At 42.6% G+C, this 21,448-nt stretch overlaps 1 protein-coding gene across 4 annotated transcripts in view; it reads right to left on the bottom strand.

Moving 5' to 3' along the window:
• Window positions 1–2,269, bottom strand: part of URI1 (URI1 prefoldin like chaperone) — a 63,145-nt gene extending 60,876 nt beyond the window's left edge. For all 4 annotated transcript variants that reach the window (XM_086351703.1, XM_086351701.1, XM_086351704.1 and 1 more), the window contains exon 1: window positions 1,814–2,269. Coding sequence is in view for 1 of the 4 variants with exons in the window: in XM_086351701.1 (XP_086207827.1) it covers window positions 1,814–1,906 (93 nt within the window). In the remaining 3 variants the exon portion in view is untranslated. The remainder of the gene's footprint in view (window positions 1–1,813) is intronic.
• Between the last annotated feature and the right edge of the window lie 19,179 nt (window positions 2,270–21,448).

Below are 21,448 nucleotides of genomic sequence, written 5' to 3'. Positions count from 1 at the left end.
TTTATATGCCAAAGTAACACTGATTTACATCACTCAGTCGCGTCGGACTCTTTGCAGCCCCATGGACTGTAGCCCACCAGGCTCCTCCGTCCATAGGATTTTCCAGGCAAGAATACTGCAGTGGGTTGTCATTTCCTTCTCCTGGGGATCTTTCCCACCCAGGGAGAGAACCCTGACCTCCCACATTACAGGCACTCTTTACAATCTGAGTCACCAGGGACGTGAAAATAACATTAACACTGCACAGAAAAGTAATTTGGTAACATACTCAACTTTCTACTGAAACTGCTATTTGGGTTCCTACAGGACTGGAACTGAGAAGGGAGGTTTCAATGCAACTGGAAACCAGACCCGAAAGCTGTTCAGAGCACTCCAAACCGTATCCTTTGTATTTCAGGCTCACTAACATCAGAATAAAACTAAGGATTTCTCTTTTCAACACGCCAAGAGGAAGAAAAACCTATCAAGTCAGCAGTATGCAAACATATACTGTGAAGGAGGAGAGAGTTAATTCCTCAGCAGAAAGAAGGGCAATAGGAAAACTCTTTTTCCAGGGTCTGTTTCACATTTTCTAAAATAAAAAATGTAAATAGTTTTTGCCAGAAATTGGTTTCATGAAGGACTGTCTTTTCTTTTTTCTTCTCTTGGCGGGGGGGGGGGGGGGTAAAAAAAATTGTCTTACAATTTAAATGCAGTCAGTGAACCTGAATTTTCAAACCCCCAATTTGAAAAAAGCCAAGGAAAAACGGCTCTCAGAAAGTGAAATCCAACGCACGAAATAATTTAGAACAAACAGAATACAGAAGGAAAGGTTCCCACAATTTATCCTAGCAGGTTGTTTCCAAGTAAACCAGGATTTTTTAGGTTCTATGAAAAGTCCCTCATCCAGCTAAAGATTTGTTTACCCATGTAAGTAGTCATTTTTATACAGAAATGCTCAATAGAAAAGTTAGGGATTCCCAGTGTCTACAACTTTTGAACAACTTCCTAACCTTTATAACCACGATAATCTCAATAAGATCACAAGACATATATTAAGTAAATTAAAAGTTGCCTTTCAAAGTAAGAATCTCAAACTTTCGGAGATGGTGAGAAACAAATGATAAGGAACCCAGAGGGGTAAAAATCTCAAATTAAACTCAGATTAAAAATCTCAGATTAAAATAATACTGTATCTCTTAAATTGGTATACTTCGTATGCAATCCCATTAGGAAATACAAAACTCTCTCCTGTTTATTAGAAGATTAAAACATTTATATAATTGAAGTTAAAATTTAACAAAACACCATTCAATTTTTACATACACGAAACTAAACCTAGAAATGCACAAGAAGCGTTACCACTGCAAGAGAGTATACATTTTAGCAACGATTAGAGAAATGGCTTAAAAAATAAGGTGAACTCTTCCATTTACGAACGTGTCCTTCACCAAGAATATTCCCACGCATCGCTGTACGCATTAAGGTTTAAAATCCACTTTCATACAGAAGTTAAACAGATTATTACATCTCTTTTCCCGCAACCCTCCCCTCCCTTCGAAGGTCGAGGGGTCCCAGACAAAAGACAACAAAAGCACGTGACAAAAGTTTCTCCTAACACGCTTTCAGGCCTAGAGGCTACGCTTCTCCCTCGTTCCGGGTCCGGGGGGCCTGGGCCCAGACCAAAAGGCTGCGGCCCACTGAGGGCTGCAGGGGGTCGGCCGGGGGTCAGGCCCCAGCCACGGGGAGGGGAAACCGGGCGCCAAGGACGCGCCGGGGAGCGGGCGCCTCCCGAGACCACTGGCTTAAGCGCGGACGGAGAACGGCCTGTTACCTTTTCCTGCTCCTCACGGAGCCGCGCCACCTCCGGGGCGCGCAGCGGAGCCGCGGCCGAGGCGTGGGGCCTGGGGTCTGGCGGGGCCTCCATGAAGGGGATGCCGGGGCCTCAGCGGGGCGAACGAGTCCTAAACAAGTGTTTATGGAAGCGGCGTGGCCGGCGGCTGCCCAGCGCCCGCGTGCTCGCCCTCATGCACTGCGCGCCCCGCGCTGAGGAGGCCGCGCCCGCCTTCTCCGCTACCGCGGCGACCGCTGCTCTCGTCCGGGCTGCCCGCGGCCGCATCTCACACGCTCATGCCGCCCGCCGCTGCAGCCGCCGCCGCCGCCGCGGGCTCGGAGCAGCAGGCCGGCCGTTGAAGGCGAGAAGCGCCGATCCGGTAGCTGGGCCGAGGGACGCGTCCTGTGGCGGCCGCGCCTCCTCCGCGCCTCCTCCGTAGGCCCCGCCCCTCGCCCCGCCCTGCGCGGCACGCTGGGAAGCGCACGCAGCCTCCGCCCTTCGTCCCGCCCCCGATGAGTCACGTGGTGCAGGAGCGGCGCAGCGGCGGCTGGCTTATTCCGAGGCTGCGCTGCCTGGAAACTTTCATTCTAGGGAGGATAGACCGTCAGTTCACGGACGGATACCTACCTTGGCCTTGTGTCCCACATATGCACTCAGTCGTTGAGCGCTGCATTTTGCCGTAGGAGCTTAATTCGTGTACTAATACTGCTTTATAAGCATATTTAATTTAAACAAATTCAACCTTTCACTGTACCTGTTTAATGAACTAAAATATGCAATTAAATTTTGCCTGTGTACTAATTACCGCACACATAACATTTACATATATAAAGGTATTGTGATTTAATTAATATATTGCTATGTATGGGCTGTTTAAGAGACTTCAAGGATAACGTTGCCCAAACTTTTCCTCTTATTTCAAACTCCTGTGACCTCTTTCTAGTACAGCCTTTGTACACAGTAGGCACTCAGTTAATACTTAATGAATGGAATGGGCCTTGGCGTAATAATCATCTCTGCTCCAGTACTTAACAGAGAACTTCAGTTCTCACCCTGGTGTGCCTGCTTGCTAGACTTCTCTTCCCTTCTGGCCAGTTCCCCAATTCAGATAACTCTTTTTCCATTTGCTTCTAAGAAAAAAGGAAGGAAAATTGGGGCAGATGGTGAATGTTAATTGCTGTCTTTTCTTACTACATATCAAACATCCAATTCCTCTGAAACTGGCCGTCTCCGACTGCTCTAACACCACCATCATCTGTGTATCCTCAGCTACTTTACTAGCTTCTGCTCTGGTCGCCCAGTTCTCACTTTCACCGTTTCTAATGGATGTTGGCAGCTGCCCACCCTGAAAGTGAAAGTCGCTCAGTTGTGTCCGACTCTTTGAGACCCCGTGGACTATACAGCACGTGGAATTCTCCAGGATACTGGAGTGGGTAGCATTTCCCTTCTCCAGGAGATCATTCCAACCCAAGGATCGAACTCGGGTCTCCCTCTCCCGCATTGCGGGCGGATTCTTTACCAGCTGAGCCACCAGGGAAGCCCAAGAATACTAGAGTGAGTAGCCTATCCCTTCTCCAGCAGATCCTCCCAACCCAGGAATGGAACCAGGGTGTCCTACATTGCAGGCGGATTCTTTACAAACTGAGCTATCAGGGAAGCCCCATCCTATCTCCCTTCATTCAGGTATTCAAACCTAGCCTGTTTAGCTCCTGTGCCTGTGGGAAGCTGAACCACCCCCAGCTCCAGTAGAAGGGTAAATACATTTATCTTCTAAGTATTTGGTTCTATATGCTGTCTACAAGTGACTCACTTTAGAATGAAAATCACAGAAGAGTTGAAAGTAAAATGGAAATTTGGAGACACTAAGAAAAGCCAGAGGCATGCATGCCACAAGCATAAACACATGCAGAATCAGCAAGAAGGCATCCAACTGCAAGCCAAGGAGAGAGGCCTCAGAGTTAGCCAACCCCCTTCACACCTTGATGTTGGAATACCATCCTCTATAACTGTGAGAAAATACATTTCTGCTGTGTAGATCATCAGTCTATGGTATTTTGTTATGGTAGCCCTAGCAAACTAATATATCAATAACCTAACTGTACTTTAAGGAACTAGAAAGAGAAAAACAAGATCCAAAGCTAGCAGAAGAAAGAAATAACAAAGAGACAAACAGAAAATAGAAAAACAACAGAGAATACCAGTGAAACCAAAATTGGCTCTTGGAAAGATTAATAAAACTGACAACCTAAATTAAGAAAAAGAGAGAAGACTCCTACTAAAATCAGAAATTAAAATGGGACAAAATTACAACTTTACAAAAAGAAACAAAGAACATTAGAACACTATGAACAACTGTAGAAACCAGATGAAAGGGACAAATTCCTAGAAAAAAACAAAAACTAATAAAACGGACTCAAGAAGAAACAGAAAACAATGAAAGCCTATTAACAGCTAAGGAGAATAAATCAATAATCAAAATCTTCCCAACAGAGAAAAATCCAGATGGCTTCAAAGGTGAATTTTAAACATTTAAAGAAGAAATAGCACCAATTCTTCTCAAACACTCATAAAAAAGTAAGAAAGAGGGAACACTTTTGAGGTCAGCAAGACCAAGACACTGAAAGAAAGAAAACTAAAGACCAATGGCCCTTATTACTATAAATGCAGAATCTCTCAATAAATACTAACACACTGAATCCTGAATTTATGACCATAATAAAAGGATTGTACACCAGCATCATGTGGAATTTATCCCAGGAACCCAAAGGTAGTTCATCATATGAAAATCAATCAAAATGATATACCACATTAATAGAATGAAAGGGGAAAAATTGCATGGTAATCTCAGTTGATGCAGAAAAAACCATTTGACAAAAATCCAACATCCTTATAAAAACACTCAATGAACTAGGAAGAGAAAGAAACTTCCTCAACCTTATAAAGGCCATATATGAAAAGCCTATGTCTAACATACCCAAGGGGGAAAGACTGAATGTTTTTCCTCTGAGATCCGGAACAAGATAAGTATGTCTGCTTTTATTCAACATAGTACTGGAATTTCTAGTCAAAGAAATTGGACAAGATAAGGAAATAAAACAATGCCAAAGGGAGAGAGGTGTAAAATTATATCTATTGGTAGATGATATGATCTTATATGTAGAAAATTGTAAAGAATCCAGAAGAAAAAAAGCATGTTAAAGTAATAAAAAAGTTGCAGGACACAAAATCAACAGACAAAAATCAGTTAAACTTATATACACTAGCAGAGAACAATCTGAAAAGGAAATTAAGGAAACAATTCCATTTACACTAGCATAAAAAAGAATAAAATACTTAGTGATGAGTATAAGGAAGCACAAGAATTCTGAACCAAAAACTATAAAACATTATTGAAAGAAATTAAATGAAACACAAATAAATGGAAAAACTCTGTGTTCATGGATTGTAAGACTGAAGTTAAATTGAGATACTATAGTTAAGATGAAAACTGTTGTGAACTGAATGTCTCCCAAAATCTATATGTTGAAGCCCTGACCTTCAATGTACTGTATTTGGAGATAGGTCCTTTATGGAAGTATTTAGGGTTAAATGAGGTCAGAAGGGTGAGGTCCTGATCCAATAGGATCAGTGTCTTTCAAAAAAGAGAGAGCTCACTCTTTTCATACACATACATTGAGGACAGGCCATGTGGGACATAGTGAGAAGGCAGCCATCTTCAAGACAAAAGGAGAGTTCTCCCTGAAAACTGACTTTGCTGTCACCTTGATAAAGGACGTCTACTCTCCTGAACTGAGACAATAAATTTCTCTTGTAGCAACCCAATCAGATAAATACAAATTTTCTCCTTGAAATAACTGACAGATTCAAAGCAATCCTTATGAAATCCCAATGACATTTTTTGCAGAAGTACGAAAGTTCAGCCTAGTTCATATGGAATTGCAAGGACTCTCAATAGTCAAAACAAACTTGCAAAAAATAAAGTCAGGGAAAATCTCATACTTCCTGAGTTGAAAACTTACGAAAAAGTTGTTGTTGTTCAGTCACTCAGTCGTGTCCTATTCCTTGTGACCCCATGGACTGCAACACGCCTGGCTTCCCTGTCGTTCATTATCTCCCATGGTTTACTCAAATTCATGTCCATTGAATAGGTGATGCTATTCAACCATCTCATCCTCTGTCGCCCCCTTCTCCTCCTGCCTTCAATCTTTCCCAGCATCACAATCTTTTCCAATGAGTCAGATCTTGGCATCAGATGGCCAGAGTATTGGAGCTTCGGCTTCAGTCCTTCTAATAATATTCAGGATTGATATCCTTTAGGATTGACTGGTTTGATCTCCTTGCAGTTCAAGGGACTCTCAAGAGTCTTCTCCAATACCACAGTTCGAAAGCATCAATTCTCCAGTGCTCAGTCTACTCTATAGTCCAGCTCTCACATCCATACACGACTATGGGAAAAACAAGAGCTTTGACTATATGGACCTTTGTTGGCAAAGTAATTTCTCTGCTTTTCAATATGCTGTCTAGGTTTGTCATAGCTTTTCTTCCAAGGTGCAAGCATCTTTTAATTTCATGGCCGCAACCACCATCTGCAGTGATTTTAGAGCCCAAGAAAATAAAGTCTGTCACTGTTTCCATTGTTTCCCCATCTGTTTGCCATGAAGTGATGGGACTAGATGCCACGATCTTAGTTTTTTAAATGTTGAGTTTTAAGCCAGCTTTTTCACTCTCCTCTTTCACCCTCATCAAGAGGCTCTTTAGTTCATCTTTGCTTTCTGCCATAATGGTGGTGTCATTTGCATATCTGAGGTTATTGATATTTCTCCTGCTGCTGCTGCTGCTGCTAAGTTGCTTCAGTCGTGTCCGACTCTGTGCGACCCCATAGACGGCAGCTCACTAGGCTCCTCTGTACCTGCGATTCTCCAGGCAAGAATACTGGAGTGGGTTGCCATTTCCTTCTCCAATGCATGAAAGTGAAAAGGGAAAGTGAAGTTGCTCAGTTGTACCCGACTCTTAGCGACCCCATGGACTGCAGCCTGCCAGGCTCCCCCGTCCATGGGATTTTCCAGGCAAGAGTACTGGAGTGGGTTGCCATTGCCTTAATTCCAGCTCCTGCTTCATCCAGTCCAGCATTTTTCATGAGGTACTCCAAATATAAGTTAAGTAAGCAGGGTGACAATATACAGCCTTGACATACTCCTTTCCCAATTTGGAGCCAGTCCATTGTTTCATTTCTAGTTCTAACTGTTGCTTCTTGACCTGCATAGTTTTCTCAGGAGACAGGTAAGGTGGTCTGCTATTCCAATCTCTCGAAGAATTTTCCACAGTTTGCTATGATCTATACAGCCAAAGGCTTTAGCATAGTCAGTGAAGCAGAAGTAGATGTTTTTTTGGAACTCCCTTGCTTTTTCTATAGTCCTATAGATTTGGCAATTTGATCTCTATTTCCTCTGCCTTTTCTAAATCTAACTTGTACAACCAGAAATTGTTGGTTCACGTACTATTGAAGCCTAGCTTGAAGGATTTTGAGCATTCCCTTGCTAGCATGTGAGATGAATGCAATTGTGTAGTAGTCTGAACATTCTTTGACATTGCCCTGCTTTAGGATTGGAATGAAACCTGACCTTTTCCAGTCCTGTAGCTAAAAAGCTACTGTAATCAGAACACCATGTGATTAGCAATGTAAACACGTAGACCAATGTAATTAAATAAAAAATCTCAAAAATAAACTCACCCATATATGGTAAATTGATTTTTGACAAAGCTTCCAAAATCATTCAGTGAGGAAACGACAGTGTCTTCAACAAGTTATCCCAGGACAACTGGATCCTATATGGAAAAGAATGAAGCTGGACCCTTAACTTATACCATATACAAAAATTATTTCAAAATGAGTTTAAGACTTAAACATAAGACCTAAAACTATAAAATTCTTAGAAGAGATCATGGGGGCAAATCTTAATGATCTTGGAATTGGTAGTTTCTTAAATATTACATCAAAAGCATAGGCAATAAAAGAAAATATAGGTAAATTTGACTTCATCAAAATTTAAAAATTTATGCATCAAAAGATACTATCAAGAGAGTGAAAAGACAACAAAGGGAAGAAATATTTATAGATCATGACTTAAAGGATAACAACAAAACCAGTTTGAAAATGAGCAAAGGACTTGAATAAACATTTCTCCAAAGAAGTTGTACAAATGGCCAATAAGCATTGAAAAAGTTGCTCAGTGACCCTAATCATTAAGAGAAATGCAAATCAAAACCACTATGAAATACAACTTCATCGCCACTATTATAAAAAAAAATTTATATTACTATAAAAAACAGAAGGGAAGGAAGGTAAGAAAGAAGAAAAGAAGGGAAAATAAGTGTTGGCAAGGATGTAGAGTAATTGGAGCCCTCTTTTGTTGATGGTAGGAATTTAAAATGTTACAGCTTCTGTGGAAAAGTATAGCAGTACCACAAAAAGTTAAACATAAAATTACCATATAACTCAGCAAGTCTACTGCCAGACATATGTCCCCCAAAGAATTGAAAACAGAAACCCCAACAAATCCTTGTGCAATTCTGTTCATAGTAGCATTACCCACAGTAGCCAAAAGATAAAAATATTCATAATTCCATTAGTGATGAATGAATAAATAAAATGTGGTATATATATATATATAGTGTATGTGTATATATGTATATGAATGCTACTCAGCCTTAAGGAGGAACTTCTGATACATGCTACAACATTAATGAACCTTAAAAGTATTGTAAGATGAATATAAAATTATGAAAACTGAAATATGAAATTATAGACAAGTGAAATATGCCAGACCCGATAGTTCAGATAGTATATTATTTCCCTTATATGAAATGTCTAAAATAAAATAGGTAAATCAATAGAGATAGAAAGTAGATTGGCGGTTACTAAGGGCTGGAGGGGAAGGAGAGATAGGAGTTATTGCTTAATGGCTATAGAGTTTCTGTTTCAGTTGAGTTCAGTTCAGTCGCTCAGTCGTGTCCGACTCTTTGCGACCCCATGAACCGCAGCACGCCAGGCCTCGCTGTCCATCACCAACTCCCGGAGTCCACCCAAACCCATGTCCATCGAGTCAATGATGCCATCCAACCATCTCGTCCTCTGTCATCCCCTTCTCCTACTGCCTTCCATCTTTCCCAGCATCAGAGTCTTTTCCAAGGAGTCAATTCTTCACATCAGGTGGCCAAAGTATTGGAGTTTCAGCTTCAGCATCACTCCTTCCAATGAATATACAGGACTGATTTCCTTTCGGTTGACTGGTTTGATCTCCTTGCAGTCCAAGGGACTCTCAGAGTCTTCTCCAACACCATAGTTCAAAAGCATCAATTCTTCAGTGCTCAGCTTTCTTTATAGTCCAACTCTCACATCCATACATAACTACTGGAAAAACTATAGCTTTGACTAGACAGACATTTGTCAGCAAAGTAATGTCTCTGCTTTTTAATACACCGTCTAGGTTGGTCATAGCTTTTCTTCCAAAGAACAAGCGTCTTTTAATTTCATGGCTGCAGTCACCATCTGCAGTGATTTTGGAGCCCAAAAAAATAAAGTCTCTCAGTGTTTCCATCATTTCCCCATCTATTTGCCATGAAGGGATGGAATGTGATGCCATGATCTTAGTTTTTTGAATGCTGAGTTTTAAGTCAACTTTTGCACTCGCCTCTTTCACCTTCATCAAGAGGTTCTTTACTTCCTCTTCACTTTCTGCCATAAGAGTAGTGTCATCTGTGTAGCTGAGGTTTTTTTATATTTCTCCTAGCAATCTTAATTCCAGCATCTAGAATCAAAATTCTGTGCTTCATACAGCCCAGCATTTCACACGATGTACTCTGCATAGAAGTTAAATAAGCAGGGTGACAATATATATCCTTGACGTACTCCTTTCCCAATTTAGAACCAGCCCATTGTCCCATGTTCAATTCTAACTGTTGCTTCTTGACCTGCATACAGATTTCTCAGGAGGCAGGTAAGATGGTCTGGTATTCTCATCTCTTGAAGAATTTTCCAGTTTTGTGATCCACACAGTCAAAGGCTTTGGCATAATCAATAGAGCAGAAGTAGATGTTTTTCTGGAACTCTCTTGCTTTTTCTATGATCCAACAGATGTTGGCAATTTGAAATGTAAAATACAAAACTATAAAACTTCTAGAAGGAAATATAAGAGAAAATCTTCATGACCTTGCATTTGGCAAAATAGATAAATTGAAAACATTTGCTCTGCAAAATATATTGCTAAAAGAATGTGAAAATAACCCACAGATTGGGAGAAAATATTTTCAAATAACATACCTGATAAAGGACTCGTATGCAGAAAAAGAAAGAACTCAAAGTTTAACAGAGAATACAGACAACCCAATTTTTTTAAAAAAGTCAAAAGATATGAATAGACACTTCATCAAAGAAGATACGTAGATATCAAATAAGCATGTAAAAAATGTTCAGCATCATTTATCATAGGTAAATGCAAATTAAAATAACAATGAGATACTGTTACACATCTACTAGAACTGCTACAATCCAGCAAACAGATGATGCCAATTTCTGACTAGGATATGGAGTAACAGGAACTCTCTTCCATTACATAGGAATATAAAATGGTAACAGCCAGTTTGGAAGACAGTTTTTTGATTTTGCACAAGGTAACTTAGACTTACCGTGTGTGTGTGTGTGTGTGTGTGTTAGTTAATCTCTCAGTGGTGTCTGACTCTTTGAGACCCCATGAACTGTAGCCTGCTAGGCTCCTCTGTCCATGGAATTCTCCAGGAAGGAATACTGGAGTGGGTAGCCATTCCCTTTTCTAGGGAATCTTCCCAGCCCAGAGATTGAACCGGTGCTCCTATATTGCAGTCAGATTCTTTACCATCTGAGCCACTAGGGAAGCCCCTCTACCCAGCAATTGCTTTCCCAGGCATTACCCAACTGATCTGAAAATTTATGTCATCGCAAAAACCTGCATGCAAATATTTATTGCAACAAAACAATAAATATTTGCATGGGTTTAGTTAACATAATATTGTGCAAATTCAGAGCTGCCTGTTTTGGATTTATTACTTCCTGTCTTGGAGCTTCACTTTTCCCCAACAAGGGGAGTGATCTGGAGATTTCTGAGTGCTTTTTACCCTGGCATTGGAGGACTCAGGAGTCTATAGATGTCCCTCCTCTATTGAGGCCTGCTGCTGCTGCTGCTAAGTCGCTTCAGTTGTGTCCGACTCTGTGTGACCCCGTAGACGGCAGCCTACCAGGCTCCCCCATCCTTGGGATTCCCCAGGGAAGAATGCTAGAGTGGGTTGCCATTTCCTTCTCCAATGCATGAAAGTGAAAAGTGAAAGTGAAAAGTGAAAGTGAAGTCGCTCAGTCATGTCTGACTCTCCGCGATCCCATGGACTGCAGCCTACCAGGCTCCTCCGTTCATGGGAGTTTCCAGGCAAGAGTACTGAAGTGGGTTGCCATTGCCTTCTCCAATTGAGGCCTAAATATACCTTAACCTGGCTTCACACCTAGGGTTGCCAGATTTAGCAAATAAAAACATGGAAACATGGTTAAATTTGAATTTCAGATAAACAATATATAATTTTTAGTATGTCTATATAATAATTGGAGCATCTCATGCATGCATGTAATATTTGGATCATACTTAAAAATCTTCATTGTTTATCTGAAATTCAAATTACCTTGTCCTCCTGTATTTTATCTAGCAACCTTATTCACACTCCTACCCCTGGGACCTTCCCTGCTTCCCTTGCATATCCATTTTCCTTCTCTGCTTTAAAAATAAACATCTCATGCATCAAGGACTAAAGCACTGATTTTAAAGTTCCTGTTGCTTAAATGGATCACTTTTATCTACCAGGAACTGAAGATGGAAACCAGTGACAAGGACAAAAGGAGTTGGGTAAGGGAAAGAGGGGGAATGAGGGGCAATGTGTGGAATTAACCCAGCTCAAGCCTTAGGGTTGGTTTACAGTAGTGCTTCTCAACCCTGCTACATGTTGGGGCTCAGAAGAATATTAAAGCTTGGATCTAGCCTGGATGTTAGGAATTTTTTAAGCTCTTCTGAAAAGTCTTCTTAATAGTGAAGGGTGCTATTTTCTTGGTGCCGACAAACCACCCAAACTTAATGGCACAAATCACGGTTCTGGAGGTTGACAGGGAGTCCTCAGAATCTCATGCAATTGCAGTCATCTTGAAAACCTCTTCATGGACAACTCTAGACTTGAGGTTAGCTGTCGCCTGAGACCTCAGAAGAGTGGTCAGCCAGAACACATATATGTGAGCTCTTCTGTCGCCTAGATTTCCTTACAGCATGGTGGCTGGGTACCAAGGGAGAGCCAACTGGAAGCAGTACCACCTTTTCTAATCTAGCCTTAGTAGTCACATAGCATCACTTCACCCACGTTTTATTCATCACAAGCAAGTCACTAAAGCCAGCCCATATTCAAGAGATGGGGGAATTAGAGTCTATTTTTTGATGGGATAAATGTCAAAGAATTTGTGGTCATAAGGTAAAATCACCCAATGTAACATTTGAAAAAGCTGTCTCGAATTCATTTCCTTTTCTACATTCCACCAGCCCAAACTCCTTTCACTACTCACCTAGGAAAGTCCCATGACCTTGAGAAGGCCAGTGTCTCCCCACTTCCCATTTCCGCCCTAGTCTGCCCTCCACACTGCAACTGGAGTCTTGAAGTCTTGAACTCAGCATCTTTCATGGCTTTTTACTGCCCAGAGCAGAATCCAAGGCCTCAGCAGGCCTGCAAAGATGTGTACAGAACACCCTTTGTGTCTCTTGCCTACTTCATGTCCAGCTCCCAGGCAGAGCCCATGCTCTCCTGAGCTGTGCCTCTGATCATCCCCAGGCTGACAGGCCTGCCTTTCTGCTGCAGGAACAGCCCCCCTCACCCCACCCCAGCCTCTGCCTCTTGCTTCTTCAGGACTTTCTTCAGATCCTACCTCTAGGAAGCCTTTTCTGAGCATCCTAAGTACCTTGTACTTCCTTTTACTACCTGCATGTCCTTCCACACATTTTCTCTTAACTTTGTACTGAAGTGTAACACACATACAGAAATGTGCACAGATCCTGTGCCGAGCTAGATGAATTTTCACCAAGTGAGCACACCTGCATAACCAGCTTCCAAAGCAAGAAACAGAACATTCTTGGACCCACTGAAGCCTTCCAAGGCCTTTTGTGTTCACTGTCTCCCACCCCGCTCCCTCCTCACTCAGCCCCCATAACTGCCACCCCTGCTTCTACCCTTTAGATTAGCGTCACCTGTTTTCACACTTCATACAAATGGACTCATGCTGTATGTACTCTCAGTTCACACAGTATTTTAATCAGAGTATGTGATTAAAATCACAGTATTTTAATAACTAAATAATTCTCAGGCCCAGTGGAAAATGAAAGTGCAGGACCCCTTGTTCAAAATTGTTGAGAATTTCAAGATGGTGAGAACAGAGCATAAACCAAGTGTGAGGCCCTTCTGAACTCCTGTGTGCCTGCCTCTGTTGCATGCCTGTACAGCCAACCTGTACAATCACCTGTCTGCCTGTGTGTCTCCTCCTTTGGAGCAGGGTGGTATTGGCTTCTGTTTGCTGAATATGAAGGAGATAAGGTCCCTTCAGACTGGTTCCCAGGTAACTCATGGGACCCTCACATAGGCCCTGAAGCCTGGAATGAGGGTAACCATTCTAAGCATCACACCCATTTTACAAATGCAGAGTCCAGACTAAAGATGCCACATGATGAAACCAAGCCCCACAGTGGGTGAGCGCTGGGCTGAGCCTCATGCTCAAGCCCTCTGGCTCCAAAGCCCCTTTCTTGCCATTAAGCCACACCAAGCTCTGGGCTCAGGAGGAAGCAGGTACTGCCCACAGGTACGTACAATTCAAGTGGAAACAAAAACAGGACTTATACACAGGAATAATTATTTACCAAAAATTTATTCTTTAAGTATGCCTTGTAGCTACAAGAACTGGAGGTAGCCTCTCTCTCTGTCTCTCTGAGCAAGAGGACTCCATTGGAGAGGGCTTGGGTGAGGCCAGGAACCTGAGGACAGACTGTGTGGGAACTCTGAAGACTGAGGAAGGGGAACACAGCCTGGCTTCAAGCACCCTGCATTCTCAGGGCCTGCATTGTTCTGCACAGTCTCAGAATAGAGTCTGATTAGGGACAGGTGCCCAACCCCTGGCTGTCCTAAGGTTGGTGGAGGAAGGGCCTGGCCCTTTTAGTCCCCACAGTGGGAAGTAAGAAATTCACCAGAAGGAAATAAAGGTCCACAGAATGGAAGGCTGGTGACTGTAAAATGGCAAAAATCCCCAGCAGCATACATAGCTAGTACGGGAAACAATGTTAAGGAGCTCCTGACCTTGAAAATCGCTATGCCTTTGATTGCGGAGCAGCTAATAAGCCATTACAGAAGATGAGTCTTCAAGACCCCAAACTCTGGTGGAAGCAGGACTATGGTAAAGCCCATATGCTAACAGAGAAAAAGCTACAGCAGGGGAAAGACTCAACTCACCATTGTGCCAGCTGCCACTCTCTCCTGAGCGCGACGTGCTTGGAAGGAAGGCCATGCTAACAACAGGGGTGATCTCCAGAGAGCCTGGAAAAGAGCCGGAGGGTCAGTTGGAAGGAATTTGGAAAGAGCATCTACCTATGACACAGACAGAGGCCTAGAGTCTGGCAGGCACGAAGATTCCAACTCTCTGTGTGGCAGGGGCACAACACCAGGCCTCAAAGGACACAGCTGGGATAGAATACATGCCTAACTTCTCCCTGCTTTGGCTCCAGTCCCAGCTCACAGGACTGTCTGCTGAGAAGTAGATGATGAGGGTCCTCTGAGTTTGTGAAGGAGAGCCACCTCTTGCCCCCTGAACAGAGCAAAAATTGCCCTATCTTCTCCTTCTCCCCAGTGCCGGCAGGCTACTATTACTGGCCCAACCAGGGTACAATTCCAAGGTGGTGCAATGGTAAAGAATCCACCCACCAATGCAGTTTCAATCCCTGTGTCGGGAAGAACCCTGGGGTAGAAAATGGCAACCTGCTTCAGCATTTTTGCCTGGAAAATTCCATGGAGAGAGGAGCCTTGTGGGCTACAGTCCATGGGATCACAGAGAGTCTGGCATGATTGACTAAATGAGTACACACACACACACACACAACCAGGGAACACATTTGTGAAAGTTTGGAAATGCTTAATTCCACTCATATAAGCACTTCCTGGTCTAGGTCTGGGTAGAACAGAGCCACAGAACAGGGATGGGAGCCAGGTGCTTCTTATCCATGTGTCAGTTAGCTATTGCTGGGTAACACACCACCCCAAAGCTTGATGGCTCCAAAGCCTAAGAAGGTCTCTTCTTCCTGAGTTTGTGTGTGAGCTGGGGATCTGCTTTAGGCTGTGCTTGGCTGGAGCACCTCGGCTGAGTCAGCTCTGTTCCACTTGTGTCTGTCTCACATCTTCCTCCTTGGACCAGCCAACTTTGCCCTTCTCTTAAGAGAAAGCAGAGACATGCCACACACAGGGTCTCTTGAGGCTTAGGCTGGCACACCAGCACATTAGCCTCATTCTGTTGGCCCACAGAGATATCATGACCCGCCCGGGTCAGAATGAGAAGACACTGCAGTTACTTGGCAAAGAGTGTGGATATGAAGAGAGGCAGCAAACAAGGCTATGAGTGCAACTCCCACCTGAGCGTGAGTGGAGCAGGAGGGCAGAGACTCAGAAGTCACCTGGATTAAAAGGGGCTGCAAAGGCAAGCAGGGGCCCTTGCAAGGCAAGGGCAGGGGCTGCAGGGCAAGAGGCCGCCAAGTCGGCTGGCTGAAAGTGGCCTGAAGCAAGCAGGGGCATGCACTGAAGACCTGGGAGGAGAGCTGTGCTGGGCAAGGCCCAGGCAGGGGACAGAGACGAGAGAGGCAAGAGGCCACCAAGTCGGCTGGCTGAAAGTGGCCTGAAGCAAGCTGGGGCTGAGGCTGGACCCAATCACCTTCTCCTTGTGCCCAGAAAGGGCTTGAGACAGGTGCCCAGACCCATAAAGGACCCCTCCAGGGCAGAACTATCCCATAAGTCCAGAGCAATTGTAGATGTTATCTGTTTTTATTTAAAATGGTGTTTTCTGAGCCTTATTCATTTATATTCCAATTTGATCATTTTTTGCCATATGTGCTTGCCACTTGTACTAATATTTACTTGATATGTCTATTTAAATCATCTCATTTTTAATGTAAAGGTTTAATTTAGCAACAATATCCATGAAATCATGAACCTATGTGCTAGTTATATTTTTATCTAATAACCACAGTAAAATAAACATGTAACCTCTAGGATTAAAAAAAAAGTATTCATGCTGTACAATAAAGAAAATAAGTCATAGACTTATTTTTATAGATATCAAAAACAGTCAAAACTAATGAGATCCTTTTATATCCAGGGTAAAGTTCAAAAGAGTCATCTTCATGAGAGACACACAATTCAGGAGTGGACACCTGGGGTGGGGGTAGGGATGGAAAGGCGTGAGGACACAGGAGCTTCTAGAACAGCCGTGTGTTTTCTCAGAAGCATATATTAGAAGTGGGGTTTTTAGATATTCTATGTTTAAAAAGAAAGAGCAAAAGAAAAAAAAAAGGAAGGAAACATTATTGTTGAAATACTAGTTATTAAGCAAAACAAAACCAAAAACTGCCTACCAGTGACACGCCCAAAACGGTCTCTCTTGCTGTGCTTTGAAAAGCTTTAGGTGGAGGTCAGGCCAGCCTGTGCAGACACTTTTCCAGGTGCAGAGTGACTTTGGCGGAACCGCTGTATTTTCTACACTGAGACTCCCTGTGCTGAGCAGGGTGAAGAGCAGGAATGAGGCACACACAGAGCTGGCCTGAGACAGCAAGAGGCAGGCAGTAACATGGAAGACGCAGCATCAAGGCACCAGGTCAGAGCTGTGGGCAGCCCCTGGGAGCCATATCACCTGCTGGGTCACCAAAGGAGACCGTTTATTGACCAGATCTGTCTCCTGTGTCTGGAAGGATTGACGATCCCTGGGCCTCAAGCAGGTGTTGACATCCTGCAGGAAAACACCTGTAGTTAGCAATACCCTAATTCGTAGGCCAGGCATAGTTCTTTCTGGGGCTCTGCTTCCTCTGGCTGGGTCTCTCATGGTCAGTACTGTACTTAATAGAGCTGCAATTGGGCGGTTGTCACAAGAACCCTAGGCTCTCATTAGCATTCTGTCAGCTCTGGTCAGCTCCTCCTAGAAACCCACTCCATAATAGACAGAGGATCTAAGAATGAACCACAGCAGTAGATGTTAGTGTCTGATGGCCTTTAGTTCTGGTGGGACTGGGAGGTTGCTGAGAAGGAAGCTTGGCCCAAAGGGTGCTTTATTTTCCAGAGAAATAAGGCTCTCCAAATATGCCAGGATTTGGAAGGCATGTGTGTGCTTGTGTACATGTTTCATCTGAAATGTTTTATCCAAAGCAACTTAGGCTTATTTAAGGCTCTGACAGTAAAAGGCACATACTGATGCCAGCGTTTACTAAAGAATGACTATATGAGTGGAAGCTTGTATTACCTTCAACCCCAAAGGGTACCCATATTCCACTCTAAGATCAGATCACTCTAAGTGATGCCTTGGGATCTATTCCTTACTAGCTTGGGACCTTGGGAAAGTTTCTAAACCTCTTCTGAGCCTCAGTTTTCCAATATGGAAAATGGGGTGATAGTCATTGTACTCACCTTATACAGCTATTGTGAGGATTAAATGAGATGATGCATGTGAAGAACTTAGGACAGTCCTTGGCACAGCAGAATTTTTCATGATTCAGTATGTGGATGGCGCTGCTCAAACTGCTGCTGCTGCTATTGACGGTAATGAAGTTAACGTTGATGAATATGTAAGTTGTTTCTAATTCTTTGCTTCATTCATCTCTTTTTTCATTGAGCAGCATTCTCAAATATTTTAGCCTCAGATCCTTTGCATGCTTAAAAATTATTGACAAGAGTTTCCTGTTCAAGACGGCAGAGTCGAAGGACATGTGCCCATCTCCTCCTGTGAAAAGCACCAAAATTGCAACTAGCTGTTGAACAACCATTAACAGGAAGATGCTGGAACCCACCAAAAAAAGATACCCCATGTCCAAAGACAAAGAAGAAGCTGCAGCAAGGTGATAAGAGGGGCATAATCGATAAAATCAAATCCCATACCCACCAGGTGGGTGACCCACAGACTGGAGAACAATAATACCAAAGAAGTTTTCCCACTGTTGTGAAGGTTCTAAACCCCATGTCTGGCTTCTCAGCCTGGAATCCAACAAAAGGACTGGGAATCCCCGGGGAATCTGGCCCTAAAGGCCAGCAGGACTTGATTATGGGACTTCCAGAGGATTGGGGGAAACAGAGACTCCAGTCTCAGAGGGCACAAACAAAATTTTGCATGCACCAAGATCCAGAGAGGAGCAGTGTCCCCATAGGAGACTGAACCAAAACTCCCTGCTGGTGTTGGAGGGCCTGCTGTGACAGTGTGGGTCAACAGGGGCTCACCACAGGGACGAGGGCACTGGAAGATCCCCCTTGGCATATATCCTCTTGGAGTTTGCCATTAACCACAGAGCCTGTAGACCCCAGGGCTGGGTTGCCTCAGGCTAAACAACTACCAGGGAGAGAGTGCAACCACACCAATCAGCAGATAATTAGATTAAAGTTTTACTGAGCAAGGCCTTGCCCATCAGAGCAAGACCCAGTTTTTCTAGTCCCTCCCATCAAGAAGCTTACATAATCCTCTTAGCCTCACCCATTAGAGGGCAGACAGAAGAAGCAAGAAGCACAGTCTCACAGCAGCTAAAACAAAAACCATATTACAGAAAGTTAATCATGATGATAAAGCAGAAAGTTATGTCCCAGATGAAGGGACAAGATAAAATCCCAGAAAAACAACTAAATAAAGTGGAGATAGGCAACCCTCCAAAAAAAGAACTCAGAAAAATGATAGTGAAGACAATCCAGGATCTCAGGAAAAAATGGAGGTAAAGATTGAGAAGATGCAAGAAATGTTTACCAAAGACCTAGAAAAACTAAAGAATAAATGAACAGAGATGAATAATACACTAGAGGAAATCAATAGCAGAATAACTGAGGCAGAAGAATGGATAAATTCTGACCTGGAGAACAGAATGGTGGAAATCACTGCCACAGAACAGAATATAGAAAAAAGAATGAAAAGAAATGAAGACAGCCTAAAAGACCTCTGGGACAACATTAAAAGCACCAACATTCACATTATATGGGTCCCAGAGGAGAAGAGAGAGAGAAAGGACCTGAGAAAATATTTGAAGAGATAATAGCAAAAAGTTTCAGGAACATGGGAAAGGAAATAGTCAACCAAGTTCAGGAAGCACAGAGAATCACAGGCAGGATAAATCCAAGGAGGAACACACCAAGACACATAGTAATCAAACTAACAACAATTAAAGACAGAGATAAATTATTAAAAGCAACAAGGGAAAAATGACAAATAACATACAAGGGAACTCCCATAAGGCTATCAGCTGATTTCTCAACAGAAACTCTACAAGCAGAAGGGAATGGCATGATATATCTAAAGTGATGAAAGGAAGAACCTACAACCAAGAATACTCTACCCAGCAAGACTCTCCTTCAGATTTGAAGGAAAAATAAAAAGTTTTCCAGACAAGCAAAAGTTAAGACAATTCAACACCACCAAACCAGCGTTACAACAAATGCTAAAAGAACTTCTCTAGGCAGGAAACACAGAAGAAGAAAAAGACCTACGGAAAGTAAACCCGAAGCAATTAAGAAAACAGTAATAAGATCAATGGGAAATAGTAATAGGATCAGTGGTCCCAAATTGGGAAAGTAGTATGTCAAAGCTGTATATTGTCACCTTGCTTATTTAACTTATACGCAGAGTACATCATGCAAAATGCTGGACTGGATGAAGCACAAGCTGGAATTAAGACCGTAGGGGGAAATATCAATAACCTCAGATATGGAGATGACAGAACTCTTATGGCAGAAAGCCAAGAGGAACTAAAGAGCCTCTTGATAAAAGTGAAAGACGAGAGTGAAAAAGCCGGCTTAAAACTCAACATTAAGAAAATGAAGATCGTGGCATCTGGCCTCATCACTTTATGGCGAATAGATGGGGACACAGTAGAAATAGATTTTATTTTCCTGGTCTCCAAAATCACTGCAGATGGTCAATGCAGCCATGAAATTAAAAGATGCTTGCTCTTTGAAAGAAAAGCTATGAACAACATAGAGAGCATATTAAAAAGCAGAGACATCGTTTTACCAACAAAAGTCTATCTAGTCAAAGCTATAGTTTTTCCAGTAGTCATGCATGGACATGAAAGTTGGACCATAAAAAAGCTGAATGCCAAAGAACTGATGCTTTTGAACTGCGGTGTTGAAGAAAACTCTTGAGAGTCCCTTGGACTGCAAGGAGATCCAACCAGTTAATCCTAAAGGAAATCAGTCCTGAATATTCATTGGAAGGACTGATACTGATGCTGAAACTCCAATATTTCAGCCACCTGATGCCAAGAGACGACTCTTTGGAAAAGACCCTAATGCTAGGAAAGATTAAAGGCAGGAAGAGAAGGGAGTGATAGAGGATAAGATGGTTGAATGGCATCACCGACTCAACACACATGAATTTGAACAAGCTCCAGGAGTTGGTGACAGACAGGGAATCCTGGCATACTGCAGTCCATGGGTTCGCACTGAGCAACTGAACTGAACAGGATCATACATATCAATAATTACCTTAAATGTAAGTGGATTTAATACACCAACCAAAAGACATAAACTGGCTGGGTGGATGAAAGCATATTCATGTATGCACTGCCGCTTAACACGTCACTCTGCTTGACCCCCCCTAAAATTGCATGTGATTATTTTATATTGTTAAGTTAATCATGTTCCCATTATGGCTTGTGATTGTAATTACCTTTTTTTTTTGGTCTGGCTATTGATTGTGAAAACTGACAAACATCTTTAACTCTTGTGATTAGGTAACTGCTGCTGCTGCTGCTGCTAAGTCGCTTCAGTCGTGTCCGACTCTGTATGACCCCATAGATGGCAGCCCACCAGGCTCCCCCATCCCTGGGATTCTCCAGGCAAGAACACTGGTCGTATTACTCACTTAATACCATTGTATCATGATTGGTCAACAGAAAAATAATAGAACTCTATATCACCAAAACTAGGATCCAACAGAAAAATCTGTAATCACTTTTTAAAATTCAGATGCATATCAGAACTATCTTGAAATTTTCTTGAAAAATACAAGTGTTCAAGTATTGCTTTTTTCTCCAGAGCTCCAGAGATGTGTCTCTAATGAGCAGTCATATTTAAAAACAATTGGACTATATGATGATCTTTTGCCTAGTTTCACTTTTTATATTTCATATTCATTGCTACCATTTCATTTAGTTTATGTTCTCCGATTTCTTCATCTCTTCCTTTTTTTTTTGATGTTCTTTCTCAAGGCTTTATCAAGTGTAGTAGAAAACATTTTGTATACATATATACATGCATAATATATATATATTTTAGAAAACATGAATTTTTGCCTAACTAACAAAATTAGGGCAT

This window comes from Bos grunniens, chromosome 18 (genome assembly GCF_055505025.1).
Source record: "Bos grunniens cultivar Pamir isolate PY7600 chromosome 18, Bosgru_T2T1.0, whole genome shotgun sequence".
Classification (NCBI taxonomy): Eukaryota; Metazoa; Chordata; class Mammalia; order Artiodactyla; family Bovidae; genus Bos; species Bos grunniens.
The sequence above is the reverse complement of the archived record's forward strand: the minus strand, read 5'-3'. Positions and strand labels throughout refer to the sequence as shown.